Source organism: Zerene cesonia, chromosome Z (assembly GCF_012273895.1).
Source record: "Zerene cesonia ecotype Mississippi chromosome Z, Zerene_cesonia_1.1, whole genome shotgun sequence".
Lineage (NCBI taxonomy): Eukaryota > Metazoa > Arthropoda > Insecta > Lepidoptera > Pieridae > Zerene > Zerene cesonia.
In genome coordinates this window covers 9,253,443-9,267,750 of record NC_052122.1, presented here as the reverse complement: position 1 = coordinate 9,267,750, position 14,308 = coordinate 9,253,443, and the positions used below count along the sequence as shown (strand labels likewise).

Sequence of the window (14,308 nt, the reverse complement as noted above, 5' to 3'; positions counted from 1 at the left end):
GTAATAAATGTTATTTGCAGTTAACAATTTTCTTTTTTCTTTATTACAATATTTATGGCAAGACTAGGTATATAACAAGAAAGCAGTTAGTTAAAGGTATGTATATTTAATTACTATAAATTATATTGAAGCCCAGCTGGCTATGATGAAGAACATAGCTAAAGGTCTATTAAGAGCTCGATATAATTTTGCCCTTAAATAATAATATATTACCTTCCTAAATACGGGTTTCGCTTTCAATTAAGATGTATTTAACCTTGAGAATTCTGAGATGAATACTGAGGAGTGAAATAAATGTTTTCGACAAATAGGTCACCGATATTCCTGGGCAAAGATATAAAAAATTAATTTAATTAAATTAATTTAATTTATTTTATTTTTTTTATTAATTTAATTTCTATCGAACACAAATTACATCAAACAGCTGAAAACTTACGGAGCTATTGAGTAATAAGCCAAAAAAATACCACTGAATGATATAATCTTTATATCCCAACGTTGCTTAATGTTGGAATGAAATTGTCAAATTGAAAATTTTCTGCCACATTTATTTTATTATGAATTAATTATAATACAAAAACATTTTGTATATTGACGGGCCAGTTTGAAAGAGATTTATAGTAGACCCCCTCCACAGTATAAAATGATGCCAAGGGATTACCAAATCGGGTTAATATTCGCCTAATTTAAAAAGTTCGTTGGTATCGAATTATTTCCTTCTGATTGCGTTTATAACGAATAGTCCCTGTGCGAGTCTCTTTTATATATACTGGCAGCATTTTTGGCTTAATATAATTCCACAGGCTTTCTGATTTAGACATTTGAGTAATAGAAATTTCTATGTCATTAAATGGGAAGGTCGAGCCAGCTCGACCAACTATGTAGTTCAGATTTAATTTTACAATCAAACAGAATTCAATGCGTGTGAATCACAATATCGATAATAGAATTCAAAAAATTTTCCAGTAACTTGTAATAAAACTATGTTTCTAGTACATTTATATAAGCGAGTTCACTTTAATGCTAACAAGAAATATGTAAGTGGGATTTCTATCGATATAAATCACGATTTCCATCGCTAACGTTTTAAGGGGCTTCAAGAAAAGCTAGTTTTACGAAAGGTTAACTATATAACCAAGGTATGAGGTATTGAGAAACTTTAGTACATACTTTACAGAATGTCCGACATTTTCCGACCTTATTTAACATTGCTTGTGATTAAATATTATAGTTGAAATTTTCCTTTATCGGACACTAATTACATGTTTCTTCATTAACCAACAAAACTGATAAATTATTCTATGTAGGAATTCATTATCTTCGATAAGTGGAAAAAGAAGAAGTAAAATCTAGAGAGCAGTCTGAAGTGAGTGGTTGTAGTTGAAAATGTTGATAAAAATTTGAGCTGTTTTGTTTAGATTAATAGATGAGTAAATTTAATTTATCGCACCCGTTTTACAGCGTTAATTGGATAGACATTCGACCATTATTTCAAGTGTATAAGTGAATGTAAGCACATCAAGAAATGTAATGCACATTTTATAAGAAGCGTTCAATAGTTATTTATATTAAACATTTGATTACATTGTAAGTCGTCAAAAAATTTAAACGAATAAATTTCCAACCCTATTATTATGTTTTCATGTAGTTGTACCTGTATGATCTGGTGCTCATTCCTATTTTCGTCAAGAAAGAAGTCCATGTGATTTTCCCGATACAATATCAGTTTTGTTGTTTTATGAATATAAACAACATCCGTACGTAACTTCGAAAACTTTTCAATTTCGATTTAACTTCTCCCATTCCGACATACACTGGACATAATCTGATGCTTGGAAAGATATGTATGTACGCATAAACTCAAAAATTGCTCCATCGCTTTTAAAATTAGAAAGCTACATTTTTCCCTGTTACATGCGCCATTACATTTTTGTTTTTATCTCGAGTCAAGTCAGACGAAGTGAAGCGGGGCAGGACTCTTAAAGAAAAAGCGTGCTAACACGATTAAATTTTGTACCTATGAGCCTATAATTATTATTCAGCTTATTAATTTATCCTCTCATACCAATCTTAAGGGTTCACTGATAAACTTAAGAACTTTTACTTTATATATCTTATCGCATTATGAAGAATTAAATGGCATAACGAAATAATGCGTTGAAAATGACATCCATATAAATCTAAGTATATAAAATGTAAATAATTTACGATCTATATTAGACCAAGTTCGGAAGGGCATCGGATAGAAATATGTTTTTGAATAGTTGATAAATAAAAATGTGACAATAACGTTTAATTTAATTTAACTTGCTAGTTGACAGAAACTGTACAACTACAATTAAATAACACTGTAGGTACGTCTATTTATGTGTTGTACTGAGGAACCTTTCATTACGCTTCTTCCAACATGCACTTGATTAAAGTATTTTCTCTTTCACAATGTATCAAAAATTTGAAATTGATCATTATCAACACCAGCCCTTGACGGTTCTCTTTTGGACATAGGGCTCTCATAAGGCACGCCACTGAGCCCGCATGTTGGGTCTCTATTGCCAATTGTGGCCACTCCAGCGTGCAGCATGGCGTCCTACGCTAAACGTAGCATAGGTTTAGGTGTACGTACCAAGACGTGAATTTCACTGCAAAACATGTCTGCCCCAGCGAATGATTCTGCAACACATATAACTGACCCAACGCCAGTTCGGCTTGCTAATATATAGACAAATATTTATATACAATATTTAACACGTGCGTTTTTAAAGATATAATAGAGAAAATGTAAAGTTGAATATTAATTTAGACCCGACTTCCGCGCTTTCATGATATAAATAAATAAACAGGAAACATTTTACATATATTTAAGTAATGAGGGAGTTTTAACTTCGATAACTCCTGTCTCGCATAAAGTACCTAATTGAATCTAAAGAGTTTGGAAAACTTCCAAGTACTTATTTGAATTTTACTTGGTTCTATAGGCAATTAATTTTGCAACAATAATTTATATTTGGCTCTATTTAAGGCTTAAGGGGTATTTAAATGTAACTTTATCTTTCATTTTTATCCATCAATAGTAAAGACAACTTTTTGATGTTATTGTCTTACAATATATGTGAACATTATAAGACGCAGCGTACTTTTATCATTAAATATATCATTATTATTTGAGAAAAATATCTTGCTATTCTATGCGTTTATAAAATTTTAATAACAATCCATTTGTGTTATAAAAAGCTCCTTGAATTTTGTTTTATGTGTAGATAAAATTATAAAACGTTAAACGAAATAGCTTTATCATAGCGGACTGTGTATCACATAATTCCTTAATGACCCCATCAACGAAAGCATCAAATGCCAACACCGATAATAAAGATAGAATCATACAATAATTGATTGTACCGTAAGAAAACACCGCACTGAGTAAACACGAATCAATCAATCTTCGATCCGCGATCGGCTACCGACAAATTGAAACAGAATCTCGCAATTCGGTCACAAATCACTTAATGGTGTGACGCAGTGTTCCTGCATACGTGGAAGATCCCTGAACAAATTGTAATTGACATTTTAGTGTTTAGACCAACGACGATGCGAACGAGCGATCAAAGCTTTGTGATGGAATCTTAATCAAATAGGACGTGGTATACAATTTTAAGACCACTTTGAGTTTAGAATTTCATTGCACATTTTTATTTAGCACTTTGGAATGAAATGGGAACAAACTAGGAACTCAACTCATTTTCGGATACTGACTAATTCAAATAATCCTACTAATCCTACTAATATTATAAATGCGAAAGTTTGTAAGGATGTGTGTGTGTTTGTTGCTCTTTCACGCAAAAACTCCTATACCGATTGCAATGAAATTTGGTACGTGGACAACTGGACAACTGGAATAACATATACGCAACTTTTTATCCCGATATTCCTACGGGATACGGATTTACGCGGGTGAAACCGCGGGGCGCAGCTAGTTAGTAATATAGGATATTTAAATGTGCGATAAATAAATATCTCTCGCTAAATATATGTTAAAAACTCTAGTAATACCAAACGCTATATTAACTCATTTCTTTATAAGTGTTCAAAATTTCTTCATCATTTCTCTCATTTCATCAAGTCACTCTGTGAGGTGTAAAAGTAATTAATACTCCGAATATAATTGCACAAATCAAGCAAAGTTCACAAGTCGGGTTTTGGACTCCTTTGTTGAAACAAGTGCGCAGTCAATTGTTAATGGTAATATGGTAACTTTCTGAGTTCTATCGTTGTTATCTAGCCATTTCTCAAAGCTTAATATATTTTAAGAGGTTTCCTCAACTTCGTACTTAGTCTCGAAGAGGTTAATAGCAGCGAATTTGATTACTATCTTTATTTTTATTCAACATCTGCTCTGCTTTATTGTTACTATTGTTAATTTAACTTTAATAAATAGATGGTAATGAATTTTAGTATATGATATATAATATAGATACGTGAATGAAACGATGAATCTCTCTTAATAGTAGAATTAATATGGGCAAAATATCACATAGTGATAAAGGGTAGCTAGTACATATTTTTTCAGAGATTACTAATGGCAGGAGCTCCACTGTAAATTAGCCTAACCAATTTCTTCTGGGTTTTAACATATAAGTTTAAGTACCTTACCGTAAGTCTTCATACTGGGCAGGCTTCATCAAGCTTCTGAACCACGCTTCAGTATGACGAGAATCTTACTTTATATTTTATTCTTATTCTTTATTCTTATTCTATATATTTCACCGCCGTGTATTGTACCTTCAATTAGTCCGCTAGCCTCTCAGCCAAGAAAATAAAAGTAAACGACAAAAACCAAACGAATCATAATTACTCTTTTTACTATATGTACTCACGTCTAAGCCGACCGAAGGAATAAAAATTCCTGCTAAATTGCGTACTTCGCGTATCAAACAAACACATTTACGTAAGAGGTATGGGTATAAAATTAGGAATTCAGAAACGTGGCGTTCCGTTAGCGGTTGTGGTGTGACCTCAAGGGCTCCAGCAGCGTCACATGTTTGGAATCGCTCGACAAGTTTCGGTCCGTACATTCATCTAGTGAGCTTACAATGCGATTAGGGACATTACTGGATAAAGAGTTTAGTGCTAAGTGCGGGTAATTAAGTAATGGATTTGTGGTATGAGGTGTTATGTAATGGCTATACGCTGTATATGAAAATATGGTGACAAAAAGCAATGATAGAAGAAATAGCATGTTACTCGAATGTACATAATATTATAAATTGAAAGGCTTACTAAATGTATATATCTATATATCATATACTATCCATGATCTTGAGAAATTCGATTACTGTGGCGAGATCACGGGTGGCCGAGAGGCTAGGCGTTGCTACGGTATGGCAAATAGACGCGGGTTTGAATCCCGCCTCGTGATCAATTTTTTTCTATATTCATAATTTCTCATTCATAAAACATTTCAATGCTTCAAAACTAGAAAAAAAAATTCTATGATCGTGCCAAATCACTTAATAGTAAAAAACCAAAAAATGTGATAAATAATTTGTATACTAATCAATAACAAAGAACAAAATATAGTTTTGTGTGTGGTGGAGGATATTTATATTATTAGCTCTGTTGTTATACTAAAATTTTCGAGTTTCTAAATCTTATCAACTATAAATATCTCTTGCCATTTTATTTAACAACTACGAGTATATCGTTTCAGTAAAAAAAAAATGTCAATATTCACAATGTAATAGATATTATCATCATTAAAACTGGTGAATAACACAAAACCCGGCCATTGATATAATCTCTGAACATCCGCTATTGTTATGAGTTAAATATTTTGCTTTTTGCCTTTGTTGAAAGCTTATCGACAGAGTATCGTGCGGATTAGAATCGCATCAAGTGCCGGCTCGTTTTTATTTACATTTTTTATTACAATGTTAAAAATATGCTCTTTATAATATGGTATAAAATTGTAAAATGATACGAGAATAACAAAGAAATGCAGCGAGTATGCTTAGTACTTTATTTTGTAATATCACCACACTATATTTGCAAGTTTTATATTCATAAGTCTCTAATATAAATGAATATGGTATCGGTGTAGTTTTTTAAGATTTTGAAGACAATATTGGCGTGAAGGGTATACCACCACCACCACCCCATACTCTAATTATTCTACACAAACTAAGAAATCATTGTAGTGAAAAAGGATAGTTCTTGAAAGAAAGAAGGAAGAGAAGTTTTTCTTTTTCAGTTTCTTTGTTTCTTCTCTATCTTTCAAAAGTGAAGCAGGTATACATTAGTCATTTGCAAACGTCACATCAATACAGTTGAATTAAAATTCGGTAACATTGCCCACAGGTTTGTTGCGTTTACAACAGCTATATCAAACAATGCAACCGGGTCGCACCACATTCAAAATATCTTTGGTGAAACGCATCAATAATCCAACGGAAGCTATGGAATTCCTCATGGCAGTGGAGGAGCATGATAGATGGAGCAGCAAGCGTATTGTCCTGGACTGCAATGCGAAAAACGCAAAGAGTGTGCTGGTCGAACATGTCAGGAAGGTAGAATTAGGGCGGAGGACTTACCACTATTTACTCAGTGGACTGGTTAGTAACACTGTTTCGATAAGCAATAATTGATGTTACTGTAACACAATATTCTAATCAATGTATTTCAGCTTCAATGCACTTTAGTACTCTTGGACAGTATCTATTAAAATTAAGTAGATTTATTATATTTGTAAACGTGTAATACTTTTTTATAATATCCCTCAATTTATGTTTACATACCGAATAAGAACAAGTGTATTTCAATCTAGATTCCTTTTATAGTTTCCTTGTAATTGTAGTATAAAGTAATATTTTATTGAGCTGGTGCTAGCTTATGTCCATACATTTACACACTATAGGCACCAGTATACCTCCATCAGAATAACAATCAATTAACGATAATTACTTCTTATCGTAGTGACGCTAACGAAAAATCGCAACATCTTATTCACATTCTAAATAGCTTTCGAGATGCTTATTATTCCTTGGGGTATTCCTAATTACAAAGTATAAACTAAATTAAACTTTGTCGAGACAATAAGATAAATGACTGTCGGATGCGCTAAAGGCTTTAGTCGAGTCACGTCCCAGGCTTCTGGTAGTAGATAGGAATTTAAGGCGCTCGTATTATCAGGTTATGGACGATCAATGGGAGAACGAGGTTACTGAATATGGAGCGGTCAATATCACTGGGTTCCGCATAGTGGACCATTCGCGGAAGGTCGTGCGGGACTTCATAGAGGGGCTGAGAAGGATGGACCCGCGCTTCAAAGGAACGATTTCGGTAAGTCAATTGCGTGATATTAATTTGCATGCGTTTATGTTGATTGATCGATTTCATTAAACGTGAACTTTAGGTTCGCGCACATTGATCATAATTAAAATGGCTATTCTATTACGTCCATATGTGTGATATTAATTGTCATTATGTACAATTATTTTTAATAATTATAACAAATTTCACTCAAAGAGTTTTCATAAAAAAAAAACAATATAAAACAAAAAGTTTACAAAATGTTAAACATAAAATATGTGACAAGTATTTTTAATAAGCACTTACCAGGCCTTATTATGACCCGTAAAAGCTATGCAAAAATATACTGCACTAGCCCAGTTTTTCGCTTGTCTGATTCACAATGGGCACCTACATCCAGCCCTCTGTTAATAATACAAGCAATCAATACAGAATGCAAATTAAATTCCAGTAACTCTTTTTCAATATAACACAAAATTATAGAGATAATAATGAACAACTTAATACAAAATTATGTAATAACAATTACTTTTTCACATGTGGTTTGAATTCTACACACATGATTTTTACTGGTCAAATCAATAGAATATCATCGTATAGTCGTCGTTTAGTTCTTTTTCCAAAATCCATGTAAATAAAACCAGTAACATGAAGATTCACTATTCAGGTTAATGACGCCAGATTACGTACCTCATTCTAGAGATCTAGACCTTCAAAATAATTTCAAACATCCATTCAATCAAAACACCAACAACCTAGTACGACCATTAGAGCCCATCCCTAACATAAATTACAACACGCATTATACACTGCCAAAGATATTTCAAAATCACTATTACACCGTATCAACAAAATTTTACGACTAACCCAAGACATAACATAATGGTTGAGGGTACTAAATATAAAGCACATTGAATGTATTTCAAGACCCTGAATAAATTTTTACAACTTCAATGCGGCAGAATTTGTAATTTAGGAAAATGCGTTCCAATTTGCATCATAAGACAGTTGGACAAAATTTTGAAAGGCTTCACCATTACTGTTATAAGTTAATGACAATGACATATTGTATGTAAAATGGTTACTAATTTTAAAAAAAGCTTAATAACGACAAATGATAATTATAATTAAAAATAATTCGCCTCGTTACAAAGTTGCTTTGCTGACGCAGTGACCCGCAACTGATCGTAACCTCAAAAATTATTTGAAGCGCTTTAAAATAATTCCGTTAATAATCAGAGTTCATTTGAATTCGAATAATTCATGATTGAAATAATCGTAATATTTCGGAGGAGGGAGAAAGAGGGTTTGGTTTGTAAACATGCGTATATCGCTATTTCTCTGCAGAAATGGTATGGATAAATATTGTTGGTTATTTCAATAATAACCCGATCTCTAAAGCTCAACCAACAGAATAACGTACTTCGACAGGTCGCTAACAACCTTGCTAGTTCTGTTCATGCGAAAGCCAGAAATTCAATCAGAAAATCGGCCTAGCCCAGGAAAATAGAATCTAGTTTAGGATTCAACGGAATAAATCTTTGTCACTCGTTTGTGTACTCTGTGTTAACACGTCCATACATTGGATCAAACATTAAAATTCAGCAATATGTATTGGGAGCTATTTCATCGCAGTTTTCTTAGCAAAGAGAATATTATGAATCTTTTAAAGATCTTATGACATTCGCACATAAATTGTTTTTCCGTTGGTAGAAGAGTTTTTAAAATCAGTCTTGTAGATCTAAAGATCCCTCTCAACATCATAAAATCACAAATTCCCAAACCTTTGATAATATTGGTATAGATGATTGAACACTACATTATTGAAAAAAAAAAAAATGTTCTAAGTATATTAAGGTAAAAGAGTAATAGTGAAGTTTCATTTTTTTCTTTAAAGTATTAAAAGCTAAAAATGTACTATTGTTATAATTATTAATATTAACACTAAAAATAGCTTGTAAGACGATGAAGGTGCTTTGAAAATTGCAGGGGAGTATTGCTAAGACTTTGTAAGGACGACAATAGTGCATAGCAAGCTATTTTTATTCTTTAATAACACTGTAGGAAGATACCCTACATTATTTCTTTGTTTTTTACATTTGAGATTAAATAATTGCATAGACTTCTATTTAAAAGTCATTCAGTCTAGCTTTGAGTTACTATAAGTATGTATTATACTACAAAACAACTAATTTATGTATTCATGTAATATCAATGCAGTTATATCTAGGTATACGCTTCTATCTAATTCCAACAACTTCAGATATATTTGACGCTTACCACACTGGAAGTGTTATCAAAGTTTGTTTGGAAGCTATTACGTGACCAACGCCTGCAAATTTAGCGATATAATCTCCTGTACAAACTGCACATCAGTGCTTTTCAAATTAATGGCCACTTGCTAATAATAATCATTTTGATTAGAATTTACTTGCATGGAGCTTTCGTCTTTAATTTAGAGAGCTTATTCGTAGTTTAGTTAGAATTTATGTAAGTATCGTGATAAAATTTAGTATATTAGTTTTAAGAGAGATTGAGGTTTTCATTTCCGCAATATTGGTTCAAAAAATTAACTGTAATTGCTATAGGTGAAGACGAAATCTGTAAGTGCTGTACTAACAAGCTCTAATCAGAGTTTTTTTTTAATTCTGCCGATAAATATCGATATGCGTGTTACATAATAAAATAAATACTTAAATGAAATGTCGCCTACAAAAACTGAAAGTCTAGTCGAACTCGGTGCTTCATAATAAATGTTAAATTATTTTGGGGGCCGATTGCAACTTGGCCTTATTTTTCATATAAATTTTTATTAAATAAAGTATAAATTGCTCAACATCAGTCTTATTGGAAGATTTAATGTATTTTGCAATGCCACATTTTTAATCTACCATTTTGTGTGAATCGAACTTTTTGTGATACAACAAAACAGTTACTGAAAACAGTTGAGGCGTTTGTTTAACTGTTTCCCGTCTCCATTATCATTCCTAATGATACGAATCATAACCTTGGAAGATGTGAAGTGTCCATATCCATAGAAGAATGTTTATAAGCAATATTTTATCCACAAATACATAAAATCAAATATAGCAGACGTGGCCTAGGTTAGGATTTCAGACTTCAATCGCAAACGTCGTAGGCAAATTGATTTTATTGATTTTTCTATTCATCTGCACATTATCTTCATCACTACTGCGCAAACCGGTGAAGGAAAAGGGCGTGAGGGAACTGAAAAATGTGTAAAAAAAAATTCAAAGTTCGAGGATATCTGACATCTGCTAACCATATTTTGGTCAGCGTGGTGAATTTTTTGTTGCTGGTGGTTCGCCTGATGATAAGCGATCACCACCACCCATGAACATTCACAGAGGTAGTGGCTGTTTTTAAGGTGTAAGGGAAAAGGAAAGGATTGACGACTGCAAAGAAAGAATGGACTGGGAAAATGCAACGGACCTCCGGCTTCCCCACTCACCGTACAAAACACGCATGCCTCTGTTTCACATCATTTTTTTGCGGGTGTGTGTTACCTTCCCGGTGCGAGCTGGCCGAATCTGCTAGACTCCCGTATTCCTGAAAGCCAGAATTCCTACATAGTCTGAATCCCCATAGAAAGCCTCTGTCGTTGCAAGCTACAAAAATATGGATGGTCCCAAATCAAATATGGATGCTGATGACACATCAAATTTATTTTCAGTTGAGAATAACCAAATAGAGTCTGTTTGATTATACTTCGTTTGAAGTTAAATATATTTCTATTTTCAAAAATACATTTAAATTTATTTATTGATCTCAAAGTCAGTCCACACAGGAAATGTTTAATATTGGACTTCTATCGTATTTGTTTAGGAAACTAAAAATATAACCCAAAAACAAAATAGAAGTTCTATCTGGCAATAAAATGAACATTCGAAACGATTTTATTAATACCTCTCATTTTTATACTGGATTGTCAACATGACATTTTTGTATGCACCCGCGTTTTTATAGAGGCTATTTGCATTGCTATGTTTGAATTTTATTTTAATACGCCAGACTGATTTGTAATAAACCATTGAAAACCTATGCTACGCAAAGTTTTATTTTATTACAAAAGTTTGGCTCTGATATGATACATCGGCATAAATAAAGAAATCCAATTATCAAGTCAATTACATATAGTAATAATTATATAACGTTTAGCCGTAAAATGGTTTATGTCTATTTATGAACCTTTTAAAATTCTGTACCTTACGGTTCATTTACAATAAAAAATTTGATAAATAAACCAGGATCAAGATTAGGATCTTTCTTACGCTGCCATGTATCTACAATATTTTTCAGTAGATTTTGCGTGAAAGAGCAAAAAACACACACATATCCTAACAAACTTTCGCATTTATAATATTATAGTAGGATTAGCCATCATAAGTTTCTTGTTCCAGACACCATATACTCATAATTAAAATATAAATTTATAACAATAGTGCCAATGTTTCTGTTTGTACTTTGACTTAACATAATGAATACTATACTCTGTCTATTTTATCACATTTTTATTTCGATTCGCTTTTCAACAAACCCTATTGACATGAGTTCTTTGTTAATGAATTATAAGTGCAGTTTTTGCATGAGTAGATAATTAACACATTGCCGGATTAATAAAATTACATTATGTGTACAATCGGATAAATATTAATCACACAAATATCTGATTATTCCATTTATATGCAGGCGCAAACAGCACTAATGTATGACGGGGTCCAAGTGCTAATGGACGCCCTAGGAAGACTTTGGCGAAAGAAGCCAGATGCATTCAGAGCGGCATTACGAAGAGCAGCAGCCCTGGCAAATACCACAAAAGTAATTGACTGCAACCCTGGGAAGGGCTGGGTGGTACCCTTCGAACATGGTGACAAAATCTCGCGACTAATTAAAAAGGTACGGTTAAATATGAATCAAAATAAATGTTTTTACGAATTAGTCTTATATTTCATCATAACATGGTAATCATTTTTGCTTTAACTGGAGATATAACAGATAATTATAGATGTTTTTGTAATTTATTCTTCTATTTTACAAAATTTTGCTTTAAAAACATAAATCATATCATATCACATTTTAGAATATGCAGTGATGCCATATTGTAAAGTATATATAATAAATTACATCTCGTTAGTACCAAAACTTAGTAATAATATAACATTACATAACAAATTGAGTTAGGTGCTTTTTACAAGACATTTATGAAGGGCGCAGTAATAAAATGATATTATTTATGTCCTATCGTAACAGTTCTTATATTCCGTGGAAAATATTGGGTTCAGTGCGACACGGTAAAAAAAGGTATTGCGAAAGAAAGTACTTAGGAAGTTGGAAACATTAGTCCATGAACATCTGTTCGACCACCTTTACTTTATGCGTTCCGTCCCAAATCAGGGAAAAGATTTATTTGAACTTTTAAAATGTATTTTAGACGGATATCGAGGGTCTAACGGGGAATATTTCGTTCAATGAGGAGGGACACCGGTGTAATTTCACTCTCCAAGTTGTCGAAATGACTGTTCAGAGTGCGATGGTTAAGGTAAGGTTTTAATATATGTATTTTTTATAATTTACAATGATGTTATGACTGAATTAGATTTTGCATAGAATGTAGGCTTTATATTTTGAGTCAGAATTAAGCATCACAAACATTTTTAATCGAAAACAGAGGCATGTTTTATATATTAAGGACTGATATCGGATACATAAATATTATGTAGTAATTTTTGTTTTATTCATTGTATTGATTATCTTGAAACAATATTAAAATATTCTAGGAGTTTTTTTTTAGGTAAGTCAATACATTAATACATTACTGAAGTGCCTTACTGTTTTTACAAGAAACAATGTTTTGAATGCATTAAAAATCCATATTAAAAAGTAAAGATATAAGTCTATAATTCTAATAAACTCATTGCAAGCACGTTTGTAATTAAGGCGTGATATAACAATGAATAATTTTAAAATACTCTCACGTAATAAGGTTTACAAAATCTTAGGTGCGTAAAACTTTGCACATCAGTTACGTGGTAACAACCTTTGTTGAAAGTTACGTAATATAAAGTTTATTTCACTCCATCTTTCCAGCGTTATACGGGGTTATGGTGCTTTTCGACGACGATTATAAATCAATTTAACATACCAACGCTTGATGATTTAACGATTTAAGCCGTGATTAAAACGATGCGTAAGACATAACTTTTCGGTGAAGCGCAGTTCGTATTGTAAATGTACATACATTGTAAGTGATATTCTAAAGGATATAAAAGAAATAATACAATAGTAAGAAGATAGAAATAAGAAAAAATAACAAGGGACAAATGTATTGGCATATCTTGTGAAGCAAAGCTATTAGATAATAATTATTACTACTATAAAAATGCTTTTGTACTAAATTGATTTATATGATGGGAAAAATGTCACATGAAAGAGATACTCTTGAGACTCATGTGACGTTTTACCCATTTACTTTTAATTTGACAATAAAATCACTTTAAATGTTCTTATGTACCGCATCATAATTATGTTATAGACAAATGACATATGCTAAAAGTAATTATTTAAATATAATTCACCAAGAACGTGGCAAACGCGACATTTTTAACATTCCTGCTAACGACCATTATTGAATAGCAATTATTACTTATTATAATAAATTGCAAGATGCACTACGTAGTTTAATGATCGATAGGTATATCATGACAACATTAATTGCTCTCTGACCGTTCAGAGAATATTTGAATATAGATAGTTTCCATCGATGCTGATAAATACACTCTAGTTTAAACCTTAGCTGTAATACTAGATCAAAGTTAGACCGGAGATTTGAAATTCGGGCTTTTGAGAGTGAAGCTAATAGCTTAATAACGTTAACGGCTCAGAGGCCTCAGGACTCCTCCGTGAGATATGGACAAGGTTAACGGAGATGATGTATAAACGATTCATTTGATAGGCTATTGGGATTCGCCTTGTAAATTGAATTGTT

At 32.3% G+C, this 14,308-nt stretch overlaps 1 protein-coding gene across 1 annotated transcript in view; it reads left to right on the top strand.

Moving 5' to 3' along the window:
* The window catches only part of LOC119835554 (glutamate receptor 1-like), a 68,335-nt gene that overhangs the window by 39,406 nt on the left and 14,621 nt on the right, over window positions 1-14,308 (top strand). The window contains exons 5-8 of the mRNA XM_038360456.1: window positions 6,352-6,605; window positions 7,183-7,332; window positions 12,013-12,219; window positions 12,755-12,862. Of these exons, the coding sequence (XP_038216384.1) occupies window positions 6,352-6,605; window positions 7,183-7,332; window positions 12,013-12,219; window positions 12,755-12,862 (719 nt within the window). The remainder of the gene's footprint in view (window positions 1-6,351; window positions 6,606-7,182; window positions 7,333-12,012; window positions 12,220-12,754; window positions 12,863-14,308) is intronic.